General features: G+C 38.5%; 1 protein-coding gene across 1 annotated transcript in view; it reads right to left on the bottom strand.

The window, feature by feature from the left end:
- The window catches only part of SH3RF2 (SH3 domain containing ring finger 2), a 62,750-nt gene that overhangs the window by 19,558 nt on the left and 23,825 nt on the right, over window positions 1-19,367 (bottom strand). Inside the window, exon 3 of the mRNA XM_053464967.1 lies at window positions 5,727-5,972. Coding sequence (XP_053320942.1) covers window positions 5,727-5,972 — 246 coding nt within the window. The remainder of the gene's footprint in view (window positions 1-5,726; window positions 5,973-19,367) is intronic.

The raw sequence follows: 19,367 nt of genomic DNA, 5'->3' as shown, positions 1-19,367 counted from the left end.
GTTCGTTTTCATGTTCGCCCGAAGACGAATGCACAAGTCTATCACACACATCCACAAATGCACATCCATGCTCAAACACACAAACAAGTCCACATGCATGCTAAAACACACATACAAGTCTACTTCCACACTCTCACACACACAAGTCCACATCCATGATCACACACATATACAAATGCACATCCATACTCTAACACACACACAAATGCACATGCGTGCTCACACAGAAGTACATATCCATGATCAAACACACAAGAACACACATATATATACATACCCCTCGGTTTCACTGTGGGGTCATGTGATGTCACATGACCCTGATAAGTTCCTGTCTCCCCGTGTCGGCTCAAAATAGTTTAGAAAGGGCCCTTCTGACCTTGAAAGGTGCAGTCCAGGTCGGAAGGGCCCTTTCTAAACTATTTTGAACTGTACAGGGAGACAGGAGGAGGGTCGCGCTAGGCCCCCTAGAGCCAGTGGTCTTTGTATAACAATGTAACAAAGAGAATGCTTTAAGGTGATAATGTAGAACCTTTGCCTGATGACCAGTATGGGCCAGGTTGCATAGATTAAAAGATACTGGTTATACAGATATCAAAATAATTATCGTATACCAGTCAGCCATTATAATATTGTATCCTGATGACATATTTCCAGTATAAACTTAAAATCCACGTTTGTAATCTCTACTTAAATTGGAGACCACAGTTTTAATTCACCGTCTACTTCAAACATTACTCAACACAAAACTAGTTTCAACTACCTGGTAAAAATGCATTTTAAACTTTATGTTGAGGCTAGCATTTTATCGCAACGAAGTGATTTCTGCAAACTTAGATGAATGTTTAAAATATCGCTCTGCAAATTGTGAATTAAATGACAAATGTTTGTGTAAATATTTCATAGAATAAATGAGTATTTGAAAAATGGATCACTCAAGTCACGTTTTATATGAAAATAGTGTAGTTTGAAAGTGAAGGGTCCCTACCTATAATTTGGTGGATGATGCATACCAGCCTTTTATCTCATAAAATTATTGCTCTGTAAAAAAAACTATTTTAGAATAAAATGTTCTTATATTATTTCTATGAGACGCTTCATACAAATCCTGATCCAAGCTCTACTAAATAATAAAAGAATTAGTTGGTCTTTCTCCCAAAAGTCATTTGATTAATGCTTACAAAATATTTATAATGTAGAATTCTGAATGAAATGTTTTGTTAAGCAGAATTCCAAAGTCTAATGGAAACATTGTGAAAAGTACTTATCATCTGAAGCTATAGAGCATGTCCTCTCAGTGGACAGGATGTTCATACTTTTCTGAAATCCTACCGTATGTTTTTCTCAAAACAACAACAATTATAACCTAATGTAATAGCTATATTTACAATGGTCAAGAAGTGGGGAATTGTACTGAGAGTAGAGATAGATTTGATGCAGCTAAAGTTTTGAGGAAAACAATGGTTTGATGCAAGTCTAGAGATTTTTAAAAGCAATCACCAATTTAACAATAGGGTATAGATAACCTAATAGGGAGGAATGACCACGAGGATTGCAGGAAATTTCCTCATGGATAACATAAGGTGGATTTTTAACAAATATGTATTGCTTGTTTTAATACATATTTATTACTTATTTCATTCGGTAAACACGATTCATAGGCTTATTTGATATATAAAACTGTGAAATGTAGGATTTGGGAAATGTCATAAGTCCACTTTAACTGAATCTGGCTCAGTCTGTTTCTCTTCCAGGGGTGGAAGGTTACTGGTGCCTGGTGCAGGATTTCTTTGGAGCCTCCCAGCAAGGAGCACACACACTCTAACAACCACACACATAAACAACATACATTAACACGCAAACTCACTCTAACACCATATACATCTTACACCATACGCTAACACACACATGCTCACACGAACACCTTATGCTAACACTCTCTAACACCAAACTCTAACACGCACACACTCTAACACTGTACGCCAACACACATCCACACTCTAATAACATATGATAACTCACCCCTACATACTCTTAATACCACACACTCACTCACACACTTAGCTTGCACACAGCTCTCTCTGTGCAAGCTAGCATGATTTTAATGCAGAGTTTCATGAACCAGCTGAGCATCTCTGTTATATGGGTGCCTGGGTGCGGTGCACCTTCTTTAGTAGGCCACAAACCGCAGACTTTACACATTGATACCAGTGTAAGGGTCACTGTCTTAAAAAAATACAGGCTAATTAGGTATAGGCCACTGTAATCTAAGGTGGTGATACATTTCATACAAGTCCATATGAGAAGAATGTGTTTGGGATGGAAGGCAGAGTGAGGCTGCCAAGTTAATGTTTTAATCAAGGAAGAGAATTAGAATCCCACACAAGCATTCAAAAAGAAAACATGTAATACTAGACACCAAAACTGAAAATGTTCCCTGTTATGGCAGTGAGCAGTTTATCAATTTAGGAAATCGTAAAGTTATCCTAAATTCACATCTAATCTAGTTTCTGTCCAAAAATGGCTATGCCACTGAACAAACACGGCTATCTTTAACAACAAAATAATAATTCTACATGCTATACATATGACCCACACAATACTATCAACAGCCAAGTCCTTGCAAGTAAATTAATGACCAAACCCAATACTTTATAATATGCAGGAAAAGATATACACCCACTAGCCACTTTATTAGGTACACCTGTTCAATTGCTTGTTAACACAAATAGCTAATTGTTCAATCACATGGCATGTAGATGTGACATTCAAACCGAGCATCAGAATGGGGAAGAAAGGGGATTTAAGTGACTTCGAACATGGCATGGTTGTTGGTGCTAGATGGGCTGTTCTGAGTATTTCAGAAACTGCTGATCTACTGGGATTTTCACACACAACCATCTCTAGAGTTGTCACTGAGCGCCAGTTGTGTAGACGAAAATGCCTTGTTGATGTCAGAGGAGAATGCGCAGACTGTTTTGAGATTATAGAAAGGCAACATTAACTCAAATAACCAGTCGTTATAACCAAGGTATGCAGAATACCATCTCTGAACGCACAACACGTCGAACCTTGAAGCAGATGAGCTACAGCAGCTGAAAACCACACCAGGTGCCACTCCTGTCAGCTAAGAGCAGGAAACTGAGGCTACAATTCACACAGGCTCACCTAAATTGGACAATAGAAGACTGGAAGAACGTTACCTGGTCTGATGAGTCTTGATTCCATCTGCAACATTCAGATGGCAGGGTCAGACTTTGACGTAAACAACATAAAAGCATGGATCCATCCTGCCTTGCATCAATGTTTCAGGCTGCTGGTGGTGTAATGGTGTGGGGGACATGTTCTTGGCACATGTTGGGCCCCTTAGCACCAATTAAGCGTTGTTTAAAGTTTAAACACAAAAGCCTCCCTGATTATTGTTGCTGACCATGTCCATCCATCATTATGACCACAGTGTACCCATCTTTTGGTGGCTACTTCTAGCAGGATAATGCACCATGTCACAAAGCTCATATCATCTCAAACTGGTTTCTTGAACATGACAACGAGTTCACTGTACTCCAATAGCCTCCACAGTCACCAGATCTCAATCCAATAGAGCACCTTTGGGATATGGTGGAACTGGAGATTCGCATCATGGAAGTGCAGCTGACAAATCTGCAGCAACTGTGTGATGCCATCATGTCCATATAGACCAAAATCTCTGAGAAATGTTCCCAGCACCTTGTAAAAAAGTATGCCACGAAGAATGAAGGCAAAAGGGGGTCCAACCCAGTGCTAGCAAGGTGTACCTAATAAAGTGGCCAGTGAGTGTATATGTGCAACATTACAGTAACCTCTGTATTGTCCTCATCAGCCCCTATATTGCTCCCACAAGTCCCTGCCACTGCCATGTCCCTACCAGTGCCTTTATTGCCCCCAACAGCCTCTGTTTTGTCCCACCAGCCCTTGAATTGTCATTGAGCCCCTACCATGTCTCTATCAACACTTGACATGCCCTCATGGCCATGCCATGTCCTCGCCAACCCCTGCCATGTCTCCCCAGCCCCTGTCATGTCCCATCATCCTTGTCATTCCTCATTATCCCCTGTATTGTCCCTGTCACGGTAACCCCCTGAGGCTGAGGACACATTGGGGTATGTTTGAGTTTGGGAGGGGGCACTGGTGGATTTCTGGGAAGACTCCTTACCTGCCTGCCCAGTCCCTTCTTATGTCTGTCACCCTGTGACATAAGGTGAACGGGAAACCCCGTTTGGTCTGCTCTAACCAGACTCCCATGAATTAGCCAGCTATGGAGGCTCTACAAGCCTGGAAACGCTCGATGCGCCTGATGAGGACCTAGACACAGATTAATGGAACTGTATGGAATGGCGGTGATGCCTGCCAACAATTGGAACTGCCTCGCTACGGGCACCCTTTGTCCCACCACATCGCTCTTTTGAGGGTACATTAAGCTTGTGGTGGGCAACACTCGGTGGTGGTGGTTACTGAGAGGGAATTTATTTGGGAACCCTGCTTTTATTACCAATCTTTAGGATCGATGTTTACCCAGCCGCCACTACGGAACTCTGACCCTGCTACCGTGCCTACTATTCCCAGGGAAGTTTCCGATGCTGTCACCCTTACCTGGCACCTAGGGGAGTGCAGGGCCAGGAGTGCTGCACATGCCTTATGCTGTGCCACTAGATATTTTGCCCCATTGAGTGTAAAGGAGATGTGGGATAGAGGATTAGTTTGAGATGGGGAATAAAAAAGAAAGCCATTTGGGGTGCACAGGAATGTATAAATTAATTGCTCCATCTGGAACTGAAAAAGGTTTCATCATTTACTATCTGGTTTCTGACACATTCAATTAAAGTACCTATCACTCGGCTGTTATACCAGTATGAGTAGATATGAAGAATCTTGCATGTCCAAAGTTAAATCTGCTTGCACAATAAAAAACAGTTTAATGCACACACTAATTCAGCTGAGCTATGACAGATTGATATCAAAATGCTGATGTGTCATTGTGTGCCCATTAGGTAACTAATCTTGTAGATATTTTTACTGCTCGTTCTATCCACTATTAAATTCACTAATTAAAAAAATGCAAATTGAAAGCAGAATACACTCAAATCCATATAGTTATGTAAAAACCCGTATAATGTGGGAAAAGGCTGAATTGTTTCTCATTGCATGTTTAGTTATAAAATAATTTGTTATTTTTGAGGTTATCTGCTCAGCCATAGTGTCCTTAAGGGGCCATGATATCCACATGTATATATCACAGAGCTTCACAATTACAATAATAAAAACGACTAAAATTCAGGTTATGACAAAACCATATTCATACACACATACGCACACGCAGGAAAATACATCAGTGAGGGGACCATGCTGATTGGAAACCCCATGAGTATCTTCTGTTGGGTCTCAGTCCCATGTGGTCTATAACATTTTACCAGATTCACCAAAATGTGTATCTTTTGGGGCACTTGTGAAAGGTTCAGGGGGTATTTAAGTACAGTCAAAACAACTGGTTACTAGATATGCCCACTTGGTGAAAGGCTAAGAACACTATTCTAGTTTGAAGAATTAATTTTGTTCTAAATTCTAAAATATTAATTGGAGTCAATATTACCCTTTTCAGATGAAATGAGTACCTATCAATAAGTATATTCACACTCAATTGAATATGACCTTAGGACACTTAAATTTGTGTTAATGAAAAAATATTACAACACCTTTACAAATTTCAAGCAGTCTTTGTTTTTCCCCCAATCGTTTTCTTTTAGTTCAAAGTTGTAGAGGGCTTTACAAAGTGCAGGGGTGTGCTCCATCTTACGCAAGACCTTCATATCTCCTTTGACATCTCCATGATGCCAGTTTTCTTCAAGCTGCCTACGCAACACAATGATGTCTCCTTTGTGGAAGGACAGATCACTGGGTAAACGACCTCTGTGGGTTGACAGTGTTTTCACACTTGGTATCTATGACAAAGAGAGAAACAAAATATAAGAGGCTATAAGAGTACCATTCATTTCAAAGCTTAAGTTTTATGTACCTGAAATCTTTTCATGTAGGACTAGCTTTTCGCCACTTTCTTATTGTTCTCATGAACTGAACTATACAGTTATATACTCTGAAGGGACCGCTGACCTTATTTTCTGTTATAATGAACAAAGAAACACTGTAAACTACAATTAAAACAATGTATTATTGTTTGTGTTTTTTATGAATGAAGTAGTCATAAGGCTATCCTGATCACAAGGATTAGGGAAGATATGGGGTCTTGGTAGATTTGATTAGCCAAAAGTGCCTGACATGTTGTACATTCTTATGTTTTGCTGCTGAATGTTCCAGTAATGGTACCTCCAAGGCACACCATCTGTGAACTCTGAGACCACCATTGCGAATGTTCAGCTGAATAAAGTCAATTTAAGATCCACCGATTTGCCCACAGTGAAAATGCTAAAATGTAGAAAGCCAGTGTAAACCAATTAACAAGGTCACCACATTGTCATTGCACATTTAGGAAAGATTATTTTAGAAGAGTGGCTCAATTACTGTGACAGCCCACTCTCTCTCTTATGTGTGCCGATGAAAAATGAACGCAGCCATTCTGGCTCCTTGCTATGTTACAAGTAGCTCTAGATTTTATGTGAAGCCTGTCAAGCTTAAACCAGACAGGGATTAGCTGCTGTACAGAGATTTTGAAAAAGCCATGTGTGATAAATAGGGGGATTATAGTGAATGAAATAGGGTTAGTTTTAGCTTCGCTCGTAAAGAATAGAAGATGAAACAAACTGGAAATAAATGTATTAGGTAAATCATACTATGGATTTTAGCGACTTTTAAATAACTCCAAGTAAGTGGCAAATGATATAAGTAAAATGGTAGGTATGAACAAAACTCCTTTTTATTCAGTATGGTACAGTATGAAGAACATCGAACCAAAGCCAATATTGGACAATGGTATGTAGTATGTACTAAGATTTGGGGAATCAGATGGGGATGGGCATTGTGGTTTTCCCAAGTACTTAATAGTTAAGGCGAGTCACGCAAGATGTAGGTGGGAGACAGAAGCCTTTACAAATGTTAGTATAATAATACATTTGCTCTATTTCTGGCCATAACGAGGGTTGAGATTGAGTGAGGGTGCAGAACAGTAACCCTTAAATAGACAGGTGGACCTCCAAGTCTATCATTTAAATGTTTAGCTTATTTTAATCCTTCAGAAAAAAAGTATCTTAGTGTTAAACTAATTTTCACTCCTAGCCCCCCCCCCACACACACACTTTATGCATTTAAAAGTGATTTATATTATGTCAAGTTCTGGTTGCTATGACGATGGTCTGAATAGCTGAGCAGAGAAAATGATGAGCTAATAGACTTTGAGGAAATCAAATCTCAAAACAATGCATCGCATACCATCATCAAGCTATCTTTGTGCTGGTACATTTGAAACAACCTCATAATATAATTAAAAAAAAAGTAAACAATAAAAAAAAACACATTTATATACAACAAACTTGCCTGCAATTTGAAACATTTTCCAAGAAAATATGAAATGAGCGTTATAGTGTGTTGCCATGGAGACCATGACTAGCAACTAGAGATATGAATGATTTACATTTCCAATGTCAGGGTTCTACACTCAAGCTACCGTGTAATAAAATGCTAATCATTTTGGTAATTAGCTGGCTAAAATACATTTTTTAAGTTTTGGTTAGGGGTCATTTTAGCTGTAAATGACAAATGAGTAAGTAGAAGCAGCTTTCCCGTGCATCAAAATGCAATGTTCTGTTACTGAAACAGTTAAACGTACGTTTGTGAATGCTACAAAATGTTTAAAAACACCAATATATGGAAAATAATTTTGTCATGTCATTTGATATATTTCAGTTGTCTTTTTTTGAGGGAGGTGGGCACCAACATCTTGGCTCATTGGCGAGGTAAATTGCATTTTTAAACACTATAGAGGTCGCATACACCCTGTCCCCTCTGTTGGCACTTTAGCCTAGTCATGGTTGGGTTCAAAATATTTGGTTTAAATGTTAGGAATTATTTTAATTCACTTTTATTTCAATAACATTTCATTTATAGAGCATTAACAGATTTGGAAGCACTATTACAATAGGGAGAGTGAAAATGAACAATAACATTGACAATATGCAAAAAATGTTAAGATGTAAGCACCCTGCTTTTATGAGCTTATTATTATATATTAAAAGTTTGAGGAGGAAGGAAACAAAAGGTGAAGGACTGTATGGCCAAGGGGGATTTGATTGTGATGATGGTCACGTGGAGTAGCCAGTGGTGTGGAGATTTCAAAAGCAGGGAGAACAGATCTTTTTCAGTCTTGTAGGCTTCTCTGAACGTGCTTTTTTATGAGCATTTAAAGTTGTGATAAGTAGGGGGAGAGTCTGGTAAGGAATTCAAGCATCAGTTAGTTGGTGAACATCCAGGATGCGGTTTCAGAACGTTAATTATGTGTTACAAGAAAAGGCAGGAGGCCAGGAGAGACAGCTAAATGTGTAAGAGAATATCGTTGATATAGATGTGGTACTGGAAGATAGGAGGTGTAGAGGGAAGAGAATAGAGACCCCAGAACTAAGCCCACACCAATAGAGAGAGAGACAAAGGTAGTATTTCAGAATATGACCAAACTTAAGCCTAAGCACTAATTATTAAATCAAACTATGTAAGCGTCTGCTTAGCAGAATTCCGAGAAAATATTCCGCCTACTAGATTTCATTTCAATGTAAGGTCGTAAACGATTGCCATAAAGGAAGTAAACTGAAGTATTTTTATTCCGATGGGCACGTCTGTTTGCTCTTTGCTAAGTCAGTATATATTGTTTTATGCTCTGTAGCCACACTATATAGATGGCTAGGTCCCTTTAAATAAACCAATCGCCTGGCAGAACCCCAATTTCTACACTCCATAGCATTTAATTTACTAAACAACACAGGCTGCTGAACCAACCTCAAAGTCTTCAGTGACTGCAGACCATAACTCAGCAGCTAGACAGTTTTAATAGACAATTCTGCCAAGCTCTATTCATGCAGTACTTGAAACACACAGCTTAAAATATTAAAGAAACCACAGATCTACAAGACTATATATATATATTATATAGGTCAAATAAACTGATTAGTACCCTTTCAAAGACATAACAATTTCTAAATGCTTAAGAAGACACAAGAAATGAGTATTGCAAGTGTATTTGTTTATGTCATACAGAATAAGAGACAATGTATCCAGGGCCGGCCCGACAATGGAGCCGAGTGGGGCAACTGCTCCAGGCGGCACTTTTGAAGGGGCGGCACTTCGCCGCCCCAAGCCCTTTTTATTTTTTAATTTTTTTTTTTTAAAGCGAAAGAGAGAGAAAGGGGCGCCGAGTGGTCAGTACCCGCTCTCTCCTCTGCGGCGAGTCTCCCTGTTCAGTCTCGGTGCCGGCTTGTAATGCTGAGTGCCAGAAGATTTCCGGCGCTCAGCATTACAAGCCGGCACCGAGACTGAACAGGGAGTCTCGCCGCAGGACTGCTGAAAGGTAAGTACGGGGGGGGGTGGCAGGGACGGAGGGAGAGGAAGGGTAGATAAGGGGGGGGGCGGCTTTTTAAAATTCGCCCCAGGCGGCATTTTGCCTTGGGCCGGCCCTGAATGTATCCCATAAAGAGCAAAATAAGAAATAAACCGTGAATGTCCATGAAGTGCTAACGTAAAAATATAGGTTTATTTATTGTCGATGGTCCCCCATTGTCTTTCTCTTTTTACTTTGCTGAACAATATAAATTCCGCTAAACTGGATGTTGTTTAGAGGTTACCAAGAGCTGGCACTCCTCTTGTGGTGAACTAAAATGCCCATGATGCTTAGCTAACCTCTTCATTTCTTATAGTTACGATCCTCAGCATCCTAGCAGAATCAAAGTGTTCTGACCACGGGCATCTGAAGATATATTCCTAGACTTTATACTATACAGTATGTGCAGTGTATGGATAAGGCTTTAGGCATATGCATTAAAAAGACTACAACAGATTCAACGGGGGTGGTCATCCCTTCCATAGACACCTATGGTTTTGGGCATTTTAGCCTTCCTAAACTCTTTCCATTCTAACACAACTGTCTCTTAGCATTAAACTGGCTGAAACTGGAATTATATTTTTGATTTAAGTATTTATTGTCCAAACCCTTGTTTACCTTGTGCAACTAAGACAGGTGTACCTTCCTTGAAGCGGGGAGGAGGTGGATTTACGAGTAACATTAATAATTCAATTGAAAGTCTATTTCACGAATCTACAACTCTTTCTGTAAAATAGTGGTTCATTTTGCATACGCCTAGAACAGATATACAGCTGCACTGATCGGGATTATTTATTCTTAAAATGATTTTACATGACACGAGAAACTGACTCCCTACATTCAAACATGTTACTTACTGGCATAAACAAAAGAAAACTATGTTATGGCAGCAGAAGTGACAGGGCTGGGCCACCCAGCCTCTGCAGGTTTTAACATGCTTTTTTTTTTTAGTTTTGCCAGATACCAGAATTAAATATACTGATGTTTGCAAGCCATATAGGAGGAAGTAAAGGAGTATGCTCAGCCATGGTACCGTCATTAAAATAAAACAGCAGATTTACAGTTGTATTATGACTACAAAGGTCTCTTCATCACGTACTTATCCCAAGCACCTCCTAATCTGCCTTCTGCTCTTTAGGTTGGCCCTTCTGCAAACCAAGGTGAACTACGCTACCAGTTTAATGCACCTCACTCATCATTCTTGTTATGCAGCTTCACTCTGTCAGCCCTTACATATCCCATATAATTGAAGTTTAAACCCTAGTGCTATCATGCAAAGCTCTTAACTATATTGTGTCTTCCAATATGTCAACCATATAATACCTTTCTACTGTGCTCTTGGTCTGCACATCTTCTCCCCATTAAAATATTTAACCTATTCTATAGAATGTATTGCTAGTGCCTCTGTAGACAAACATGTTTTGACTCTTTCATGTCACCTTGTGACCTCTTGAATCTTGATGAAGAAGAAGAATACATTTTTACACTAAATACATTTTCCCATTTTCTTTCTATACACATAATTGTGATTATTGCTGTAGATTACTGCGATGCATTCATACCCGCTAAAAATGATGAGCTCATACAAATGGTTGACATCTGAAGAGTGACAGATGGATCTGTGTCTTAAAAGAGACACTTGGGAGTTATGTTTCTCCAAGTGTTCTATGATAGGATTATGCTGGGAATACTTACTGTGCCTCTGTGTTCAATATCCTATCAGTTCCTACTTTTTCTATACAGAGCTTCACATAAAAAAATATCTGACATCTTTGCTGAATTGTTTTCATAAGTAGCCAAAGTGTAAACAACTATAAACAATGTTTAGGATATATCAATCTTAACTATAAGAATTGCCTACTAAAGCTACAGCTTTTCTATGAATGGCATTTCAGTATCAGTGCCCTATAATAATCCTTCAATCCAAGGGTGCACTCATACCTGACATGTACATACCCACCATAATCATATACAATAATAACAACGAGGAGGTGGTCTTTATTAATTTGTGACAGAGTAACCACAGAGTACAAGAGAACAGATAGTAAGACCTTGATGGCAAATAAAGATCCTCTTGCCATAAGCTGTATGTGACTGATAGTTTGACGCTCTGTCTGCTTTTCCATTCCAGCGTGTTCTCTCTGCTCATCTTACAGCTCCACCAGGATCTACAATTTTCTACAGTTTTTCAAAAACAAATTGTGCGTGCCTAATTCTATAACTTTTCTCACACATGGCTAAGGTTATTGTAAGTGGCCACTGCTATCATTCTTTAAACACTCCGAAAAAGCCAAAATTCACCCAGGATAAGATATCACAGTTCAGATGGCAAGAAAACAAAGGGTATCAAAAGAAGAGGTGTGCTATGTATTGTACTATTGTCTTATAAAGATGAGATAAAGATTGGCTTAAATAACTGTGAGGTGTATCGAAACAACTTAGAAAGTTGACTCAAGTATTCTTAAAAAGACTACTCTCAAATAATTGCTTCACGTCAAGTCTAGTTGGTTGGCTTAACACAAAAATGAAGGTGAGTTAGGTTAGTTGAGTCTAGGTAGACAAACATTTTGTCCATTTTCTAAAAACATCAGGAAAAATGTCCAGAGTAACCATGGCAAGCTATGTCATGATACACATGATGTTTCAGTAAGTAGAGTGTTTGTGTGGGTCATGTCAGTGAGTGGCCATTCAAAGGTTCTGTGCTACTTACTGAATATTAATGCCGAAAGAAAATGTTATTTTTGCCTAGCTCTACGGTTAAATAACCTTTGACAATGAACTTTAGAGACTATGCCTATAAGCGAATGCAAGATATGCCTTCAGAGAATGCAAGATGTTCTTTCAGTGAATGAAACATGTTCATTCAGTTCCATGGCTCCTGGTAGAATTATAAAACAATTTTATCAATTCCTTCAAGTAGTTCAAATGTCTTTAGATTTCTAAGAAAACTTTTTTTTTTACAATGAGTTTGTGTTCTGTCCATACCAGCAATTACCTGTTATGAGACAGCTTGACAAAATCCCATTTAATGGAGTGACAAAGAAAATTGGAACATTCAAATTAATGTACAGTGATAACTGTATAACAATTCTTCTGGCCTGTTAATCTTAGTTAAGAAACATTAGCATGGTATATAAAATGAAAAACACTATTTTTCATAATGAGTGATTGTATAATGGCTAACTAAAACTCTTGTGGTTTAATTAAAGCACTTTAGTTGAGTGGATATATTCCTCTTACCAGGATACTAAAGGAGATCAAAATACATCCTTGTCATCAGACTGGGTTTGGCAACTTCTCTGGCTTGGGTTTGATCACAAAATGTATATTTTCTTATTGAATAGATAAAGTAATTGTATTCATGTTGAACAGTAAGTGAGCGTACTATCATAATGGAAGTTATGGGGTCATATACGTAAAAAAAGAGTGATTCTGGGTATAAATGATAAACCATAGGATGTCCTGGGAGGCTGCACCACATTTAGCACTGTGCTACTCAATTGCGTCTTTATAACTATGGTTCTTAGTATGTAGAGTTATTATGTTCAAGCACCATGAATGCGTGTGCCTTAATTACACCAACATGGTTGAAGGTGTAATAAAGCTTACATACATTGTAGTGGCTTTGTTGTTGCTTTATATAAAACCTAGTAGAGCATGGAGTCAAACACATTGAGTGCCCTTTCCCTTGTAGAAGGGAAATGTCTGGACTGAAGAGATTTTATAGGTTCTGCAATCTGCTTACCTCATAGGCCCAGAGTACTTTGGGCACTTCCGTAAGGCCTGACCAAATGTACCATGCCATCAAGGAACTTAACCCTATAAACACAACCCAAATCCACAAGCATTTCTCCTCTGGCAGAGGTCTATTTCATTACTCTCTATAGGTATACCGCAAAGTGCAGAAAAGCTTAATATTATGCCATACCTTGCTCTCTACACTGTATAGTAGTGCAAGGAAAAATATCAAAGAGAGCCCCATCTACCATTCATTTGTGGTCAGGCACTTAGCAGCAGCCTGACACCTCTCTGAGCATGCCATCCTATTGTAGGCCTACAAAAGTCTCATGACAGGCCTAAATCAGTAACTACATTCTGAGGCCTCTTAGAAGATTTAATAAATGAGAAAAAATATATCTATACTTAAAAAAAGATGGATGATTTTTAAATAATTAACACATTTTCACTTATTAGCTACATTCTGCTACAAGTTAGTTGAATTAATCTTGATGTTGAATATGTTAGCGGTTTATTAATAAATCATTAGTACTATTAATAACGTAGAATCCTTAGACGCAGCCATCGCTACATAAAATATATTCATAACGCTCCAAGTGTGAAAGGATGATTCTTTGAGAATGAGATCAACTACAAGGGTGATGTTACATCATTAGAGCAGAAATATATTTATCCTTATTACCAACCCTGTTATTGGCACGTATGTTTAATGAGAGTTAAGAAAGAAGAATCTTGGAAACATGCTGGTTGTTTTATAGACTGGAACTGCAAGTGGTATTTCAGTGGTATTATAGGCATTTGAATAGTTGGGTAAGTAACATCACTTATTTATTTTTTGCTTGCCCTCAGCCCTGACCAAGGGAAGCACCCACAGTCATCTCTTTGGAGCTGCCATCTTCATCGCTGAGCGATGGGAAATGACATCATATCCTTGAAGCTCTACCACTTATGTGGCACCAGGTAAAGTACTATGGAGGTATTTTTGGCCAGTTGGGTTGATTAAATATCTCCTTTGTAACTGACCCACTGAACAGGGTCAGAGGGGCTGCTGTAGGCTTGGACCTGCCATCCTAGGCCGGAATATACCAGAATACTTGCATGTTCTAACATTTTCAGGTCACAAGGCAGAAGTACCTTTGGCCTGATTGCCTAGTGGTATAGTTTGTAGCAGATATATCACTGCTTTCTGAACAATGTTTATTCTACTTAAAGTGGCCGCATTAAGTATTATAAAGACATGCATGTCATAGATGATCTACATTATTGGTCAGTGATTAGAAAATGGTCAATTGCCCTGGTTTTGTTTCTAATTTCTAAATGTTTCTGAAAGCAATTAAGTTAATTCATTTTCCGTTCCATATTCTGATGTCTTATATTGTACACTTTCCGATGATAGGAATGATGATATACATTTCAAGGGGCAATGCCGATGCTCTTCTTTGGCCCACAACTGGTTAACGTCTGCCACACATGCGTCTGCATGCTTTGTAGTTTAGAATGAGCATGTCATAAAAAGAAGACTATGGGTGTATGGATTAACAAACTAATACTCAGAGGAGTAGACACAAAATATTTTCTATTTAAACAGAACCAAAGTTTAGGGTGTGAAATTCAGTGTGATTTATATGAATGCTGGTTTCCTAAGGCCAAGGAGAGGGCAAAATAGTAGGTAATACAGACAATTAATGTTTACCGCAATATAATAGGCTTGAAAATGAGTATTAGATGAAAAAAAATTAAATGATCTCATCCTGCAGCATGCTGTAAATAGGAACACCTCTCAGCTGTAATGGTCTGGAAATTGACACGCTAGGGCATGGCTACAGGTAGGAAGTGTATTACATGTTTAGCAACTATATCACCCACTTTCCTCCACTCTATGAAAATGTAGCACAGAAAGCCAATATTTCTGGTGATTAAAAGTTGGAGCATCACAAGTTGAGTGTAAAGATCTATTTTGTTCTATTGCCCTACAAGTAAGAATGTCAAAGTCCAGCACCCAAAGCCCATACCAAAGAGACACTCATGTTTATTGATGTACAGATATATAAACAACTCTAGCAGACCACCAACTAAACGGTTTACTCTGGGTGTGCAAAGGACTGAACCTTCTTAAACCAATCATCAGCAACATACTGTCTACCTCTAGAACATTGGTGAGCATTGGAGAGTTTATATAAAATCGGATACATAATAACAGGTTTGTTCAATCAGATCTGTGAAGGCAAGAATTTACAGAAAAAGCTGCAGTATTAGGCATAAGATACTATATTTATGAAATCTGCTTATTTCAACGAAGGCACAGTAGTGATTTTTGTTAGTAATATTGTACATGATTATATTTTATGCTTTGCCGTGTGAAATCACCATATTTATTACGGTACTTATTTTTTTTATGATGGTTTTCTGCTTGACTTTATGGCATTGTTCACAAGGTCCAAGAAACTCAATATGTAGGAGAATATAAACCGTAGGGCACATTTGTCATCAATATTAAATACGGTGCACTTGTAATCTACTTAAAGAAACGACTCAAATAAATTATACTAAGTAGAAATTTTCGGTTTTTCTTTTTAATATGACCTCCTTTATAGTGAACGCTGAGTAACCATACAAACGAACTCCCAATTAAAATGTGATACATAGTCTGGTTCTAAAGAGCCTGTAAACTCAGTAGTATCTGTAACTGCAATTAGTAGAACCAGGAGCTGATTAAGCGCATTAATACAGCACTGCCATGAACTTAGGTACATTAATAGTGCCTACAATTTGGCAACTTTACGTGGGCGAGACGCACAAAAATGCGAATTAACCAATGCTTTTTTATGTCTCTTAGGTGAGGACCTAGTTATGCCGTTGGAGCTAGAAGGGCGTGCAGAATATCCAATGCATTGCTCATACCTCTGGCGCTCAAAGGGTTTGCTGTGTTGCAAGCTCATCGTTTTCATATATTAAGCTTTGTTGGAGGAAGCATGATAAAACTTGTTAGCAAATCCTCCAAGACATAGCTTGTTTGGTTAATGGATTATTTGGATGCATACAACTTACCCGAGGGAGTTCAGTAAGCATAAAGAATTGATTTTATGATTTAATACCAGCTATCTGCCATTGTATCAGCTTCCAAACAATTAAAAAAACATACCGGTTTCTACTTTCTTCATTATTTATATCTGATAGGATCTCTGGTTTTGTAGGTTAAATATCTTGCCTATTTTATTCCCCTTTCTGCAACTTCATATACTGTATTTATTTAACCTTTTGGGGTAAATGTGGATCAGAATTGCCCGTGTTTTTTTAAGCAGCCCATCTTTGATTCTCAGTAAAAATGTGTGCTTCTCTTTCGTGTTTTTCCAAATATTGGTGTAAGATAGAGGAAAGGAATATTGAGCACTGATAACTTTTGCAAATAGCAGAGAAGATACCTTGCATTGCCCATAGCCTACATTTATAGTTCAATACACTAGATAAAAGAAGGTAATTGTTATCTTCAGAATCAAAAAGGCAATATTGGAAGGGCAGAAAAGACTAAAAGATGTCTCACTGGCTTAAACAAGGGCAATTTATCATCTCTAGTCACCAGTGGCAACTCCAGCATAATATATATATATATATATATATATATATATATATATATATATATATATATGCTCTTTGCTCAATTGCTTTGTTGGCTGACCACCATTAATTCCACAATGCTTCTCTGCTCAGGCTCTATCCTCAACTTTCCATTGTCGCAAAGAATGCATTGTCTCTTAAATGCGTCCAGAAATGTCAGAGAGGTTAAAAGAGCTTCATTTCCGAACCGGCCACACGTCGTAAAAAAAATGGCCAGCGGAAGTTCATAGGCACCGTGAGGGAGTGTTTGTTAGTTATTATAAGCGCTCCCTCGCAGAGCCATAGCTAGCACCCCTACTATATTTTTTCAGAGGCTATTTTAAGCAAAGTACATAAATAAACAAGATTCCTTAGTACTTAGAACTGCAGAGAATGCAAAAAAATGTAGTAAACCAAATTTCCACAAACCCTGTGCTCTATTCACATTTTGTGCTGGTCAAGGCCTGAGCAAGTGTTTTGCATGAGCTTAATGAAACCTTAGGGACAACAGTAAAGTAACCTGGCACTCCAGAGGTTGTGTACTATAATATCCTTATGCGTGTGCAGTTGTTCTATAGCCCTCACCAGCACAAAGTTAGCCAGACACAGAAATGCATACCTGGGAACTTTGGGGGACGCGGCCAGGACTGCACACTGACGCCGGCGTGCATTCCCGCTGACGCCGCTGGGCGGTCCCCCTGATGTCGGGGGTGGTCCCGCTGACGTCGGGGAGGGAATACGCCTATGTAAAGGAAAAAATGGAGGATTCGGGTCTTGACCTTGAAAACCGGAGGAGAGGCGCTCACCCGGCAATCTCCGGGTCAAACCCGGAGAGTTCCCAGGTATGTAGATATGGTCCAATGGAGCTCATAGGGAGCATTAGCACATAGTGAGCCTGATATATGTAGCATTCTAAACATAACTACGAGGGACGTTCAAAAAGGTTTTAACTCTATTTATTCCAAAACAAATTACATCAAAGACAAATTACATCACTTTTCTATATAGTTGATGCAATTTTCCCAACGTTGTACCAACTTTTTAATGGTATCAGCAAAAAATGTTTTTGGTGGAATACGTAAGCACTGATGCACCACTGCTTTTACATCATCATCATCATCATCATCATGATGGATGCTTCCCCTGCATACTCTGCTGCTTGCTTTTGGGCTCGTAATGGTGAACATTACACCTGTGTTGTCTATCTCTTATGCCTTCTTATACTGCCAGACCTAATAGGTATCAATTGGCGTGGCCTTTATGAAGTTTTCTTCATATTCCATACTGTATTTTTTTTTTAAATTAAAAAAATCTAGTCTACTCTTTTTCCGAGCGTTTTGCAAAACTCTAATCTTACAATGCGTAGCGGTAACTTTATTTTATTCTATGAAGTTCGGATGAATCGTAATCTAGATGGAAAGTCCAGGGAGCTTTTTCGGTCTGTATTTATTGCTTCATAACCTACATGTTGTAGCTTGAGCTATAACCGCCTGACTTTACCGCAGGACCACCCAACGCTGCCTAATGATGCTCTTTTATCATAGAATGTAAACCTATCTAGTTTGGCCTCAGGGTAACATAAGCTAACTAATAGTAGCAAGCTAGAAATAACGGTAGCAACTTTGTAACATTTTATTAAGCTGCTGCGCTATTTTCACATTGATGGTCAATTTAAAAAAAAAAAAAAAATCCCTTTGCAAAAATGTTTCAGTTTTTGCCATGTACTTGGTTAAAAGTACCAATAAAGTTTTGCTTGACTGGAAAATCGTAAAAAAAAAAGTTGGGCAACCTTCTAACCACCATAGTAAAGGTCAATACAGTAAGGAAATTCAAAAATTCATGGACTGAATAAGGGTTGATCATATATATATATATATACTACTGTGTTTATCTGAGCGTATATTACTTAAAATCTGTTTTTTTTAGCAGGCCCTAAAAACCCTAGCTTAATAGACATTTATATAAGAAGTGCAGCTGGATTCATTGTTGAAGTACTTATGCATGCAGCCGTATCCTCCTAAGACCTAAAACAAATCCATACATTCAGGGCTATCTAAAACCCTTTTAACAAATGGAGTATTCCTGTGGACTGGATCACGGTATTTCTTGCTAGGATGCTAATAATCATGTTTTAAACATAAGTAGACCATTGTATAAATGTGTTCCTCAGTTTCTAAAACATGATTTAGAAATGGTCTGGAACTGCTCCAATTAAGTTTTAATTGGGAATAAAAATGGGTACGAGGTAGAGGAAAATAAAATTGTCACACTTTCCTAGTTACCGAAATTCTATCAAGGATAGCGTTTAATGACAATTTTGCATTCCAGTTCTCCTCCAAAACATCATCTCCGTTTTCACAGACCCATTGTGGTTCAAACTACCGTATTTGCTCGATTATAAGACGACCCTGATTATAAGACGACCCCCCAAAATCTGAATATTAACTTAGGAAAAAAAGAAAAAGCC

This window comes from Spea bombifrons, chromosome 4 (genome assembly GCF_027358695.1).
Source record: "Spea bombifrons isolate aSpeBom1 chromosome 4, aSpeBom1.2.pri, whole genome shotgun sequence".
NCBI classification, from domain to species: domain Eukaryota; kingdom Metazoa; phylum Chordata; class Amphibia; order Anura; family Pelobatidae; genus Spea; species Spea bombifrons.
The sequence above is the reverse complement of the archived record's forward strand: the minus strand, read 5'-3'. Positions and strand labels throughout refer to the sequence as shown.